At 37.2% G+C, this 16,494-nt stretch overlaps 1 protein-coding gene across 2 annotated transcripts in view; it reads right to left on the reverse strand.

The window, feature by feature from the left end:
- The window catches only part of il1rapl2 (interleukin 1 receptor accessory protein-like 2), a 209,901-nt gene that overhangs the window by 28,303 nt on the left and 165,104 nt on the right, over positions 1 to 16,494 (reverse strand). For both annotated transcript variants that reach the window (XM_049718946.1, XM_049719029.1), the window contains exon 7: positions 10,595 to 10,669. In XM_049718946.1, the coding sequence (XP_049574903.1) occupies positions 10,595 to 10,669 (75 nt within the window). The remainder of the gene's footprint in view (positions 1 to 10,594; positions 10,670 to 16,494) is intronic.

The following is a 16,494-nucleotide window of genomic DNA, read 5'->3' on the forward strand; positions in this document are numbered from 1 at the left end:
TTGGCATTTACCTATGACTTTGGAGTCACACCCAAATTACGTACAAGTACTTGTCTATAGCACCATGTACACAACAGGTGTCAAAGTCAAGGCCCGGGGGCCAGATACGGCCCGCCATATCATTTTAGGTGGCCCGCGAAGACAAATTGTGCATCGAATTTATATGTCAATTCCAAAAATTTCAAATTGTTTTCACTTTAAAAAAATACAAATATTGTTAGCAATTTTTATTACATTTAGTTTTTTTTAAACAATTTTTATTTTTATATATTTGATTTCAATATTTCATTTTTAAATATTTGAACAGTTTTTATTAGTCTCTGTTTTGAAAAGTAGTTATTCATCAGTTTGTTGTGTAGCCTATACCATATATACAATATGAGACGTTCATACATTTATTTGGGTTGACAATTGTAATGGCCTTTTTCAAGCAAACTATGTCTATAATGTGGCCCCCGACAAAAATAAGTTTGACACCCCTTTTTTTTGGAGGCGTGTCATACTGTTATCTGCTTTTAAAATGTTGTACAATTCAGGTAGGATAGTGGTTACAATGTGTTAGTGTCGACTATCATAATCGATTAACACCCTGAGGATGTGTTTTCAATATATTCTGGTGATAGAAATAATATCGTTTGGTTCCCTTGGGGATGTTGAGTGGTTGAGTACAGCTTGTTTGTCTAATCAAAATTACAACCCAAGATATTTGATGTTCCTGTTTACTGCAGTGATTGAAGCAATCATTTTCTTTTTGTGGCTGGAACAAAAGGGTGTTTAAAAGAGTTTGAATGAAAGGATGCTGCTGTCGTTAATTTTAGTGAGGCATTGTAAAGCAAGCTGGCGCATCATCATTTCACACTAGGCTGATTGCTTCATTGCAAAAACACATCCACCTCGTTTATGAGCATTGACACTGGATTGTCGGGAAGTTTAGGGACAGGTATGAAAAAAAGCTATCTCTTGTCGTCAAAAAGAATTTAGTCTCTAGCTTTCGTTAAGCCTGACTGACTTGTCAGTGCTTTCATGGAGCCTCTATGAAACATGCACATAAAGAAGCACCTGAATATGAGCATCATTACAGATGTGCATTTTATCTAATGCTACAAGCCAAGCATGAGAAAGTGCTGGTTATCAGGCATTCCCATCTGCTTCCTTCTGCTTGCAAAGCTGTGTTTTGAGCTTCATTGTCAGATTCCATTTCCATTTGCGTATTTATTATATTCAACCACACTCGCCAAAATTGAATTTATGAAATGTCATTAGATTATAAACTTTTCATGAAGCTAACTCTGCCTCCTCTCTCTCTCTCGCTCTCCCCCCCCTCTCTCAAAAAGACAAAGTGATGGTTTGCACCAAGGAAATATATAATTAAAAGGGCTCACAAACAGCAAACTGACTTTTGATGATAGGTTTAATACATTAATGAACACGTTAAACTACACGAATGTAGCCCAAAAAAGAGCCGACAGACATGTCACAGACTAATGTAATGTATCGTAGCCGATTTTTGGTTGTCTAGATGTTTCGTAGCCAGTGTAGTGTGATGTACTCAACGATTGCTCGGCTGGCGTCCGCATACAGGCAGAATGTTCTAAAAAAATCTTTTAAGGAAATACACGTAGATGCAAGCAGGCAGGATGTCCTGACATTTAAAGTAATCTCCTAAGAGTATAGCTATGCATAGATAGAAGCAGGTAGAATCTCCTGACAGTTTAATTGACCCTTTTAGCATATATAGATATAAGCAGGTAGTCTGTTCTAAGGAAACATCACACCAACATCTCAGAGTGGCTCCATGGTCTCTTTTTTCTTTTTTTCTCTCTTTTCTGAATATAGAAAAAGAAATCAGATATTGAAGGTGATCTGCAAATCTGCGCACCCAGGAATGCATAGGCTAAACATGCAAAATTGCTACACAGTTCATTTTGTGTGTTCTGTGGCAATTGTGTGCAAATAGATGAATTTACCATCTGCATTGTGATTCATCAAACAGAAGATGAAATACGACAGCTGATTTTGCACATTCCAGTGCTGCATCTAAAATGCAGGTGCAAACCAGCATGCAATGCAGTGCCAATGTAGCAAAGGCAACATGAGAATTGGCAAGGAGACATTCTGCTCATGTAAACAATAGACAATATAAAAAATGTACATTGATATGACAGAATATTTCTGCGTATTATAGAAATAAATAGTGGGGTTATAAAATAATGAACATTGAAAAATCCAAGATAAAAATATGAAGCAGCTGCAGAGTAATATGGCTACATTATGAGCTTAACTCAGCTAACTTCTCCTGCTGATGTGAGTTTTTCAGGATCGTGTGGTAAGAAACACAATTACAGTGGTTCTTTGACTTACGAGACATTCCATGATCATGATTGCAACTCAAAACACATGTATTCCAAATTATCTCTGCCTATTGAAATGAATGGTAATGTCATGTTCCAGCCACTCAAAGAGTTAATGCCTGTGCTTATTGTTGTACACGACTGTCAACCTGCGTTGCAACAGTTTGTGTTCAAATAAAAGTTCTTGGATCTTTAACACGCAAATAATTTGATCCACCCTTCTGGCTCCTGTGTGGGCAGCAAGGATTCTGTTCCTTCTCAGTGACCGTGTGAGCATTAGTGGTTGTCTGTATCTACACATATATGTGCCTTGTGATTGGTGACTATCGTAAAAGGTGAAGTCTGCCTTTTGCCGGATGTCAGCTGGGCTATCGAGCTACCCGCGACCCTGAAAAGAAAAGTGATATTGAAAATGGATCAATGAATACCATCTACTGGAATGCAGAACCATTTGAAAACTTTGACTTTGAGAACCTAGTTTAAAGAAATGAATGCTTGCTTTTGCTTCCAAATACCTTTTGACATTTTATCAAGGCATCATGCACATTTTTTGCTTGAAGCTGAACAATAATGATAAAAAATTGCATCGAATGGAGGACTGAGATCCCCACAATGTAAAGAAAGAACGATTCTCATTGACAAATAGAGCTACGTTCAATTTTCTTCCTGCACTTAACGTAATATGTAGGTTTTTGTACCTTTGAAAGGACCATCAAAAGCACCCAGAAGAACACAACATAAAATATCTTGAGTCAAGTTTCTTGTCAGAGGGTTTCTTGCTGTGAGGCAAATGAAAAGAAATTGAAAGACATAGTGGACCAGTCTTTCAATTTCTTTTTATTTCATATAATTTATGATTCCACCCCCTCTGCTTCTCTATGACCTACTTATCACCAAGATGAACATTAAATAAAGGTTATTGAATTTTCCTTTTTTTTCCCCAAGAAATTCAGAGGTATCAAGGGGGCTTTGAAGGAGTTGGTGGAGACATGTATGTTTTAATTAGCCATCTCAATAAAAAGTCATAGTAGAATTTACACTTTTCTTCAATATGGTTTTACAGGAAATATAAATTTTGCATTTTGACTCATGAAAGTGATACAAAAGGCATGAGGATAGCAGATAAGGCAGTGAATAATGATGTGGGTCGCTGGTTTATACAGAATGTATGCGACAGGTTTCAGGAAGTTCACAATTACAACCAACTCCACACAAGTTCGTCCTGGCAAGGACTCAAACTCAGAAACTCTTGACTGTGGGGCAGACTACCACACCGTGCTCCCTCTGCCTTGATACAATTATAGGCTATATACATACATATGTACATACTAGATGACTGTACAGTCATCAAAATGAAATTGTTCAATTCATTATATTAGCAGTTAGTGACCATGGTTTTGTCTTACTGGATCGATCGATGAGTTCAATGAGAAATCAAATTACAGTATTCTTACTGTATTTTTACAATTTCAACATTAAACACGCAATCAAAAAGATCCATCACAAGAGCTGTCTTTACAAGGATAGAAAGTCTTTGTATTTGAACCTATTAAATTTTGTAATGCGAACAGCAACATTTATTTTTAAGAATCGGTTTACATGAATGAATTTTCCTCCACAATTTACATTAATAGTCACATCCTAGAAGAGCTGCTAATTTTTTGTGTGTAATCCAACAGATAAACAAACAACAAACAAACTAAAACAAGCAAAAAAAAAAAAGAAGATGACTTGTAGTTCGACTTTTTAAAAAATACATAGATCCGGTTGAAACTACTTAACTGATTTCTGTGTGGCAAAGAATAAATCAGTATATTTGGGTATTATAACAGTAAAATAGACATAATCAGTAAGTAAAGTGTTATCCAAACGCAACAATTACTTTATGCTGTCATTTTAGGTACTGTATAGTATTGAGAAAATTGACAAAACCTGAAATACAGCTTTCCTTTATCTTTTTTGTACATTATATAAGACGCTAAGAGGATAACTGTAGGTGTGCATCTGAGTACATTAGACGAGAGACTAATAACAGTGTAGTCTGACTTTGGCTGCATTGAGGGTTAGCAGGTATGTGCCTTTCTGTCAATACAATGTAAGATGATAAAAACCACAGGTTGTCACAAAGCCACACACAACCTTCTACAATCTAATATATGCAACTTATGTACTTTTGCCCATTAGGTGCTTTGAAAAGATTGTGTGTCCATACATGGGTGTATGCTTACATGCATGTGCGTGTGCGTGTGTGTGTCTCTACTGTCGGAGTTGTAAAAGCTGAGCTTTAGGTCATGGAATTTCTCATTTTATTTACATCCTGCCTCCAACAAATGGTTTAAGATGAAATCCTATCTTATTCTCTTATCCTCAAATGCTTCTGTTTTAAATCCTTTCTGTGTAACATGGCAGCGACACCTCTCCAAAATTGCATCATTTTTGCCAACTGCAGCTTCCAGAATTGTGAGTCATAATCCTTTTTTGTGTTCTATTTATCTTATGGAGTGACTGTGCTGTTTTTGTAGAACAGAATTATAAATAGAATTAGAATAGAATTATAAAATGAACATTCCTCACTCACAGTAATTAAATAACTTAATTGTTGTCTTTTTTCATTTTCTCATGGCTACATTGAAATGTTGAGTACCTGTATTAAAAAGGAAATAACCAACAGCATATCCTCTAAAATCTAACACCTCTTACTATGTCTTATATTTCAGAACATATTCTGAAAAAAGCACATTGGAGAGTAAGAGTGAGCAATTATCACCAGTGACTATCTCGAGAATTATCTCAAACCCATTTTCAAAATATAAAGAAATTATACTTTATGAATAATTCATCATATTTATAGGACAGTATCTCACTGCAAAAAGGCTGTTCAAATATTTGGCAGCACAGTATTGTTGCAGTGATAGGATTTAATAAATATGTGATGGAGAATCATTTCTGCAAATATTAAAATGTTTCTTTCAAACCGGAAATGAAGCTGCCACAAAGGAGGAAAACGAGATTTTACAATTCTACCCACGTCATTCTACCGCCTGTCATTGATTTTATCAGTTCCCACACACATTCAGGCTTTTTAGTCTTTGGAGCACAAACATTCAAAACCCGAGGTGATTCTTAATAGCTCTCCCAGGAAAGACAATCAATTCTCATTCCATGCCCATATTTGGCAATTTCCCGACAGATCTAATTAAAAAAGTTCCTTGCTCTTATATACATACCTATTCTGGACATTTGATTGGCTAGGGGACTGGCCTCGTTAAGAAGTGTTTTAAATTAACAGATGAAATTAGAAAGGAGATTAGTGGCGATATGCTTGACAAGGTTAATTAAATGACCAGTCATAAGGGCTTTGTAAAATCTAAACTGACAGTTTAAGAGCGATAGAGCAGACAGAGCTGTTTTTTTGGCCTGTTGTAACTTGCAAGTCTTTTTTCGCACTGACGAATTGCGCAAAGCTCACCACTATCAAAATAAACAGATCATATGCTTACTTGCAATTTATTTAACAATATAATATATAAATATATGTACGTACTTGTATTACGAGTCACAATGACATCAATATCCCCCAGAATCATTTGCTCACCAGACAGAGCAAGCAAGCTTATACATAAAGACAAACAAACCCAAATACAAACATTTATGGATTTTTTTTCCACTTATTTTTATAAATTTATTTTTATATTTTTCAACTAGTTTAGCCTTGGTGAGGGTCTATCAATACTTGAAAAATGTGTACTCCCAGGATCAGCACAAAAACAAGCAAAACCAGCATATTCTGAGTACGTATTCTGGTCTATACTGTTTTGTTTTTTTTCCCCAGCAGAGATGATCAAAAGTTCCCTCGTTATACATATATGATGACATTGGTAAAACAACATTGCTAAAACAACAATTCTTAAAAATTAGCGACTTTTGTATAGTACTACTGGATATTCATGTTAATTTAAAAACATTGAATGATTTTGTTCAATTGTTCAACAATGTTTTAAAATGTATTTCTTTTATCAAAAGATATTCTAATGAGCATTCTTGTAATTTGATAAATTGATGTTTAGCTTTTATTGCACTGTTACCTATTTCTAATTATTTGCTGTAGTTTTGTTTCAGCATCAAGGAACTATAACAGCTATTGTAGTCGTATTGAAGTCAATATTTAGGTGTCTGGTCAACACTAAACGTAATACTGGGTTGCATGCCCATCAACCTCTGACTGATGTCAAGACTGTTCTGTTCAGTAAGTAGTAATCCATTCACAAGCAAGTGCAAGACTTTTTTTAGAGGTGAAACTAGGAGAAAAAGAGGAGACCGAGCAGGGTGTGGCTGTGCAGGTTTCTGATATAATAACTACTGACAGGCATACTTGCAACATATGTCAAGCAAGTGCAGTTGTTCCGGCTTTTGTTGGTGCTATATGGCAGATATCCAAACTCGCACAGCCTCGCTCAAAGTCACTTCATTATTCCTTTCAGACACACAAACAGCAGGTCACATACACATGCACAAACTTGTTAGATGGATTTTTAAAGGGGATTATTTGTTAATAAAAATCTGATTCCAACTCCACAGGATTATCCCGCAGAGAAAGTCATCATTTGTAAAAGAGATTGACTGAGAGGATAGACAGAATGAAAATAATTGGACACTAATGGAGATACAAACATCACAGAGGACAAAACAGCAAACACCCATAGTGGCAGTAGTTTTGGTTTTCATGCATCCAAACATTACAGATTCAGGAATAAAACTTTCAAAGTTATCTGTATATACTACTACAGAGTAGTGAGTGTCTCATAATTCAAATGGTAATAGTGTAGTTATTATGAACCATCATGAAGCTTCAGCAAAAATCTCCTTAGAGTCAGTAGTATTTACCAGTTAAGTGGTGTTTTGGGAAAATCAGTCAGCATACAAAGTCAGCAAATATCAGATCAACAAAATTTCAAAATAGGCAAATGTGAACCAAATAATGTTTCATGGTTTATTTTAATATGATCTATTTAGTCATACTTTTGCAGTCAAATGCACATGTTAGGATTTGATTGAATCTTAGGGGCCTTAAGGGACCTAAAAAGAGAAATCATTTCTTGAAAATGTGGATTTAGGGTTGACTCCAAAACTAGGTAGCAAGGGTAACGTCTGAAGGTTTCACACATGGTGCTTTTGACTGAGAGCACTTCTCCGAATTAGAGTCTACTGCTTGCTATTTGTGTCCAGAAAAGCACAGTAAAAGTGAAGGTAAAAGTTATTTTGCCTGTAGATACTTCTCCTAGCACTGTCATCTTTCAGGTTGCAACTCCATCCAAAATAGTAGATGAAGAGAAATGTAACAAAGTGAATGCACAATAAATAATACATTTTGAGATTGTCATTGCCAATCTTTGGCAACAGCAATTATTGACCCTCATTTCTCTTGCACCTTTTGTCTGTCAAACTCGTCCTTCTATCACAAGTAGTACTAAGTAGTAAGTATTTTTCTCTTATTTGTGTAATTTCAGTTGGAAGTCTCCGCTTGACATTTAGAATGCTACTCTAAATGTACTCTTTGAATCTCACGACACTTAAAGTGCTAAAAGCCTCATCAAAATAATAACATTCAAATTGGTAGAGGCCATGTGACTCAGTGTGTACTGCACCGAGATGACTCTTTTGCAATTTTTTGTTAAGCAAATTCTCTTTATCCTTCCAACTTCATTTGCATTCATTTCATGAATTATTTTATGACTCTTATGTTTTGTAGTTACTTGCACCCTTTGTGTATCTTTTAAAGACATCATGGCATGACAATAATACATTTATAAGTGGGCAAATAAAGCAATGAATGTTTAATAATTGAGCTGAATTATTTTGTGTATTGGCTTAGTTAAGGGTCTGCGGAAGGTGAACAACTGCAAACAAAACCAATGCCATGGCTTAAATACGGACCATGAAAACTTCAACTTGGAAACGTTTGATGAACACCACTCCAAGTTATCTCTTGAAAGGGAATACTGACATGGGATAAACCGTTTGAAAGAACGTGAATGAGGAGATACAGTAGAATGAGCTGAAAGGAAGACAGTGGAACTGTTTGAGATAGTGGCAGCAGGAGATGGGACACAGACAGATGAAAATAAAGTGAGCTAGAAGCAGACACCTCACAGCAACAGAAGGAGACAGACACTGAGATAAATGCTATGGGGGTAAAAGCGAGGCAGATGTGGGGGGTACAAAGTATACCACCTTATCTTCACCTGTTTTTCAAAGTCAAACTTTCTCTGGTACCTTTTACACTTGTGTGTGTGTGTGTGTTTATTTTCCTCTTCAATATACTTCATGGAACGATGACACAGGGTGAGAATATAGGAATTTGTCCTGAGGGAGTAGCAACAGACTTGAGAAATAGGCTTAAGTGACCCCAGAAAATAAAGTGTTTATTGTGTAGCCAGGAGAATAATCTGTTCTCAACCTTTCTAACACCACACCACACACACACACGCACACACGCACACACACACACGCACATACACACACACACACATAAAGAAATAGAAAGTAAATAAGAACTTTGCCTGCGAGCAACTGGCCAACTTGCCAGCATGTATTAGACAAACTGCGGTTGATAATTTTCTGAATTTGGTCTACACTACTATATTATTCATTGAAAATGTTTAGCATGCACCGAAATCTAATCCTACAAAATTACTCAATAGACTTCCTTCCCTTCCCTGAATTTACAAAAGCTTATGTTACAAATTACGTACCAAAAAAAAAATATGCTTAAGTAAACATCATATTGTATATTAGAGCCCAGCTTCGCAACATATACAGTAATCCCTCGCTGTTGAAAAAACAAAACAAAAAAAGTCTGTTTGGGGACTGGTAAATTTGTGGCATTCTAATCAATTTCACTGGAAAAACTGTTTTGCTTTACAAATAAACTGAGTTACAACCTTGGTCAAAGAATAAATTTAACTTGCAAGTCATGGTACCACTGAATATTCATGTTTGCATAATCATTGTATTGTGACGTACAATATCATTAATGATGAAAATATATGCTTATTTCAAGGTGAAACAAAATGCAATGCATCATTTAAACTGAGCGATGTGAGGAAACATGATGTTACATATATTGTTAAAAGCTGAGGGAAATACTGTATGTGTAGTTTTCAAGCATATTGATTGCCACGATGCCGCCTCAGTTTTACAATGCTAGAGCTCCGGAGTTTAACAATTCCAACTTCTGGCTAAGAGAAATGTAATCCCATAACAGGAGAAAAGCACATCATAATTGTAGATGAATTTAGCAAGCCTTCTGAGTGACTTATGACAAATAATGCTCATTGAAAACCATGTTCATTTTTATGCCGCTAAGATTGTTAAACAAATGCAACTTGGGCTCACCAGAGTGTTTTTGTAATGGAGGATGTCCCTCTAAGTCCCTTAAGCGACCTTCATTATTCATGGCTCTTTTTATTTCATTTGAAGTTCTGTGTATTCATGTCTCAAAGCAATCTTTAATTATGTATTTCATCTGTCTCCAACTCGCATTAGTGAGACAACAATGAGTTAAAGGAATGGTGTTGATTACCCATGGTGTTATGGAGGGATGGAGAGCAGAAAAAGGTGGAAATACAGGAGATGGCGCAGATAGAAGAATAAGACAAATAGAGGAATAACCAGGATGGAGAGGAAATGAGAGTAATTAAAAAAACAATTAAGTGAAAATGTAAATAACAATTGGAAGGGAACAAAATGTATAAGGTAATTGTGCTTGCACATGTAATGTCTCTAAAAAGGAAAGCTGTGTGCATGTGTGTGGGATGCAAGCTGCCCAGCGTGCACATACAGTGTACATGAATGTTTACAGTCTTGCTGTTGGTTGTTGGTGAGCCTGTTTGATTCCCATTAAAAGGTGCCCCTGCTGCAATCGGTGTATAGGGGCCTCGGGGCCTATTTGCCTGCTACTACATCAATGTGGAATTAATGGAAACACATAAACACCCATAGTAGTACATACAAATAAACATCTTTCTGTCGACAGTGCAAAGTGCACAGCGCGAGATGCAGTCATCCGGTGCTGAAGCAGAACACGCAACATCCAATTTAGTACACAAGGAAATCTGAAACAGACTTAATGAGACCCTGTTTCTTTCACTATGATTACAGTACATAGCTAACATTTCGTTTTGAAGTTGCTAGTGTTTTATATATATGTATATAAAAACTCCTGTATATGAGTTGGTACTCACCAGGTGTGATCTCAATAAATGTGTCTTGTCTCTCCGGGGGAAAGAGGACTTTTGGTGGCTGGGTGGTCTGGAGAGCTGGAGGAAAGTGGATAGAGATAGATTATCAGCATTGTGAGAGCCTTTATCAGAATTAAAAACATTTTAAATTTGGTCAAAATATTGGAGTTCGCTGGAGGAAGACACTACACTATCACTTGTTCTCGTGAGAATTTAATCTGATTTAATTTGAATGATCAAATAATGAGAAGAGTGCGGTTTTCATGAAGTGCGGTTGCTGGTTGGTCAGTTAAATATTTAACTGAGAGAACAGTGTCACGTTCTAGTCCAAAGAAGCACCAATTAAATGTCAGTAAAACCAAGGAAATTAAGAGTTGAAATACGATTGGCACCCACTTTGAAAAACATGATTTCAACCCATAAATAAAGGATAGCCTAAACCATGTTGCTCTTCCTGTAATTTCAATTATTTTTTTAAGTTTGCTCATTTTCAAACGTGCCTTTAAATATGAAGATTATGGTGATCTTTTAACCAAGGTCACACAATCAGAGTTCACAAGACCATACTCTGCTTTCATGATGAGAAACGGCTAATGCCTCGTATTACTCTACACAAACAACAATATTGTAAAGAAACATATTCAAATATAAATTTACCTGATAAAAAAATAACTTTAAAGGAACTTGGACTTCTGTGACTTATTACGCTAAATAACGATTACACTGGCTACCACATTGTTAAACAGTGTAAATGTAGTAAAAAGTGGATGGTGGTCGACTGGTTAGCTCATCCGCCTCAAAGCGCAGAGGCCGTGGATTGGATTCCAGGCTCTGACCTTCCCGTGCATGAGTGAGTTTTCTCCAGTTACTCCAGTGTCCTCACACATTCTAAACGCATGGTTGGTGAATTGAGCGTTTTAAATTGTCGTTTGATGTGATTATGAGTGTGTCTGGTTGTTCGTCTATGTGTGATCTACAATTGGCTGGGGTGCCAAACAGGCAAGTAGGCTCCAGCACACACGCAACTCTCATGAAGAAGAAAAAGCAGTTTGGCTAATTGATGGATAATCAAAAGCTTCGAAAACAAATATTTTATTTTGACCTTATTTCAAATGTACATTATGTTTCAATGATATTGAAATATTGGCGAATCTATTTTTTGAGTTAAAAATTTTATATCTAAGGACAGAGGAGTAGTCATGAATCTCACTGCATGCCGCTAAACTCTTAACAATGAAATTTCATAGCACTTGTCCTCATTAGGGTCACAAGTGAGCTGCTGCCTATCCCAGCTGACTTGGTGAGAGATGGGCTACACCCACCCAGCCGTTGCCAGACGATCACAGTAATCCTGGCTAATACTTAAAGACTGTGACAAAAGAATGTTTTCTATATTCTCTAAGTGTTTTCGTTGTTGGTGATGTAGAGGGATTCTATTACCATATCTCTCCTTGGGGGTTTGTACAGGGAAATTGCATATATGCAATAAGGCTCATAGTGCTAGAAAAATTATGTACATTCCAAATTCATTGGGGAGAAAATATAAGATGTGTTTCTCCTTCCCCACACCCATGGGTTAGAAATTAAATTATTCACAAAACTCTGACAAACTTTACTTATGTATACACTTTTACGGATGGGGACAAAAAAGTAAGATATCCTACCTGTTTGTACCAATGTTTTAAATTAACATTTGATTATGCAAGTGTTGTGTTACCCTTGATAACGCTGGCCACTCATGTAATCTACTCCTTAATTGTGTCTATTGACTTGCACAGTTAATTACTAGAACCAGGTTAGAAATGTCTCAGGGGACTTTTACTTCATATGGACTTTGCTTGTCAAATCAAGTTTGACCTTTTCCATGCAGGCAGTGCAGAACAGTCCAGCACATAAGGTCAGACAGAGCAATAATCACCAGAGTTCACAGCTTCTGCAGCAGTCATTGCAATATACAACCCCTGGCAAAAATTATGGCATCGCCGGCCTCGGAGAATGTTCATTCAGTTGTTTAAAGCCAGAAAGTTGCCATTTGAAACGACTTTAGTTTTGTTTCATGTCTGTGAACTGTTTTTTGTCTACCAAATTAAACAACTGAATGAACATCATCCAAGGCCGGTAATTCCATGTTTTTTCCCAGGGGTTGTAAAATGTGATTTTTTTTTCCCCTTGAACTTTACATTGTGCAAAATATATGCATTTGTATATGCGTGTTCTCAGATGATTTATGTGCAAGTGTCTAGCAATTTCAAAGCACTGAAAGTTACTTGTACATGACTGAAGAGGACACCAGATGCTCCAAATAGACAAAAACAAACAATCTGGTGCTGCATTTGCCTCCTCAAATACACTTTTTATGTTGTGTTTTCAACTAGTCTAAGAACAAGTGTCTTCTTGCAAAAAGGGGGACAAAGGGCATTAATTAAATTTTACAATATTCAGAATCCTAGGCCCAGCTTCCCAGCATGATGTTAATTATTCATGTTCTCTGGCATATGATGTTTTCCACAGCAAATGAAATTAACACTTCCTTTTGACCTTCTGCTGCTTGACATTCAGTGAAACCAAATGTACCATCTCGTTTGACACTTGTGATATTACACTTGTTAATTTTTTGACAAGAAAATTTTGTATTATCATCATCTTACATCAACCCCAAGGCAGGACCGGGAAATATTTACACTCTGGAGAGAAACTGCTGCTTTGACAATCAGCCTACTGTTTTAAGTGAGGTGGAGAATTGCTGAAATATATAACTCTGTTTGTTGTCTCTCACAAACATACACCATACATTGTTTTTGAGCTCTTCTTTCCCGACTCTTTGTCAGCAGATGAAAAGAAGTACTTGACTGATCAAACTGCATACAATCCATTCATTGCATTCAAGTCAGTCTCATGTAAATCTAATACATTTCAAGGTTTTGCGTGCAGAAAACTAATTCAGTAAGATTGTTGGCTGTTAGCAAAACTCACAAAATATTGTCTCACCATGAACGATTTAGCCTGTATCGTCAGATACTGTACTACAACCTGCACTGGATTTGACCTTTGACAAATGACAGGTAGTAAAGGCATTATTTAGTTTTGCACTTTGGTGCGGACTGTTTGTTATGTGAAATTTATAGTCTCAATTTCCATACCTCTATAGGTTGCCAGTGCAAGTAAGCAGATTGCTTGCATGCCTTTGTGAACTCTAAGCAATGCATGGCGGGTCTCCAGACTGCCACTAAATTGTACATGACATACTTCTGCTCTACACTTTGGATCAAAAGATTTTTATCATCAAATCAACGGCACTTCATGTAAAGGATGTGATGACACGTGGAGAAAAAAATTCGACCTGCACATTCCCAAGACCGAGTCGGAGGTTAGCACGTCCGTGGGGTAGCCACGTGACACTTACTGGGACTACCGAATAAATTAAAAAAAGCAGTGATTTTAAATGACGCCTGATCACCAGATTCTCATGTCTACTAATAATGCACTGACAACTGCTTGCTAAAGCTTACGTCATTGATAATTTAGAACGCATACCAACGTGTGTGTATATATATATATATATATATATATAGATATAGGCGGCTCGGTGGCGCACTGGGTAGCACGTCCGCCTCACAGTTAGGAGGGTGCGGGTTCGATTCCACCTCCGGCCCTCCCTGTGTGGAGTTTGCATGTTCTCCCCGGGCCCGCGTGGGTTTTCTCCGGGCACTCCGGTTTCCTCCCACATTCCAAAAACATGCTTGGTAGGCCGATTGAAGACTCTAAATTGTCCCTAGGTGTGAGTGTGAGTGCGATTGGTTGTCTGTCTCTGTGTGCCCTGCGATTGGCTGGCAACCAGTTCAGGGTGTCCCCCGCCTACTGCCCGATGACGGCTGGGATAGGCTCCAGCACGCCCGCGACCCCCGTGGGGACTAAGCGGTTCAGAAAATGGGTTAGGGTTACCCTAACCCTAACCCTAATATATATATATATATATATATATATATATATATATATATATATATATATATATATATATATAGGGGTATACAACGGCTCCTTGCTGCAAAGAGCATTGTCATGCAAGAGAAACCATCTTAATATCCCAACTTGGCTCTGTGTGATTTTTCTCTTTCCCAAGCTCAAGAGGGCCATCTAAGGGAGCCTGAATTTGTGGATGACATCAAGACTGCAGTAACAATGGAGCTGCAGATCGCTGTGAAATCCTCCCAAAAGTGCATAAACGTGTCACAAAAAATAATGCTGGGAAATTACATTAAACTCCAGGGCGATTATGCCCGAGGGGAAAAATATTTAATTTGTAGTTTGGATTTGAAGTGTATTTTTTGGAATATCAGTCCTGTAATTAGGGGGAAAAAACAACAACAATGCCAGCTGCTTGATTTGGTGGTGCATTGTCCCTCTTCCCCTAATGTAATGTTGCCACTGAATGAACCTCTTTAAAAAATCATTACCAAGCTGCCTTGACACCAGAGCTCTCACCAGTCATCTGATGTTGCGCCAAGAATATCTGATAGATGAGTCATTCATAACAGCAAAAAAGTCTCCGATAAATAGATCTGATTTATGGCAGAGATTATGCAAATCCATTTTAAAAGGTAATGTTAATATGAGGATCTGATGTTTTGCGAAATAGAAATTAGCATAGTTCTGATGCAATAGCCACTCTTGGGAGACAGATTTGGAGAGACCTTAAGGGTGTTTGAAATTGAATAAAGGAAACGTGCATTTGAGCGTTTAATGTGAGGATGGCACAAATGCTGAGTTACCTAAAGTGTACCTCTATCTATTTTCACATTTCTCAACACAACATGCGCGTGCCCACACACACACACACACACACATGCACATAATCCTGGTGCAACGTCACTGTCCTTTATTCCACACATTTGGTGGATCAAAGGTATAAAATGCACATTAAAGTTTGAGAGGGGAGAGACTATAAAGCTCCTGAAAAGAAAGGAACATGATATGATTGGATGGTGTGAATAAAAACTGTATATAACTTGCTTTGTAGCCATAAAAAATGCGCCCAATTTGGAAGTTGTGTATGTTAAAAAAGGTGTGAGGCGTGTTAAAAGTTGGTTTAAAATTACTGCGCACAACAATAAAACAAGAACGTTATGGAAAAGGAAATGTAAGGAGAGTATATGTTTTCAGTATGTCATCCATAATGCTACCCAGGTTAAGGATACAGTTGTAATCTCTAAATTGTATTCCACTAAAAAAATCAATTTGGAAGTCTTTGTGTAGGTTTTAGAGACTGAGACTCAGATAGACTCACATAGCAACATGATAGAAAGGTTTGGTGACAAAACTATGAAATGGATCATCTAATTTGGAATCAGATTTAAAATATGCTTCAATGTAATGGAGGCAATTCAAGCCAGCTGCTGATGATTCTCGCTGGATAAATCGATCTTGAGAGTCTAACAATGACAAATCCATTTGGGCATAACCCCAGTGATCTCTTTCTGAATTGCAGGCTGAAATATTCCGTAGGCACATAGTGGGGAAGGGGAGGGGTGATTAGATGAAGATGAAATCAAATAAATTAAGAAATACCAAGACATTTTGTGCAAAGAAATGCAATGAATGTAGTCGGGAAAAAAGATTGTATTTATAGTTTGAAACGGCCAGCCTATTTGAACCACACGGGGCATTGCAGCATGTGAACGGGTATGTATCTCCACTTGAAACACATTTCATGATGACAAATGAATTGAATATTGACCAGGAAGAGGATTTAATAGAACTGATGCCTGAGACAATTCTTTCATAGAAATGTTACGGTTTGAATAATTACCCAGCGTGCCTCATAACTAGGGTGATACTGGGCCCAGGGACAGAATCCATCAATCAGGGAATGCGTGTGTGCATTTCTGTATAGGTTGCTTTTATCT

The sequence above is a fragment of the Syngnathus scovelli genome, chromosome 1 (assembly GCF_024217435.2).
Source record: "Syngnathus scovelli strain Florida chromosome 1, RoL_Ssco_1.2, whole genome shotgun sequence".
In the NCBI taxonomy this organism is placed as follows: Eukaryota; Metazoa; Chordata; class Actinopteri; order Syngnathiformes; family Syngnathidae; genus Syngnathus; species Syngnathus scovelli.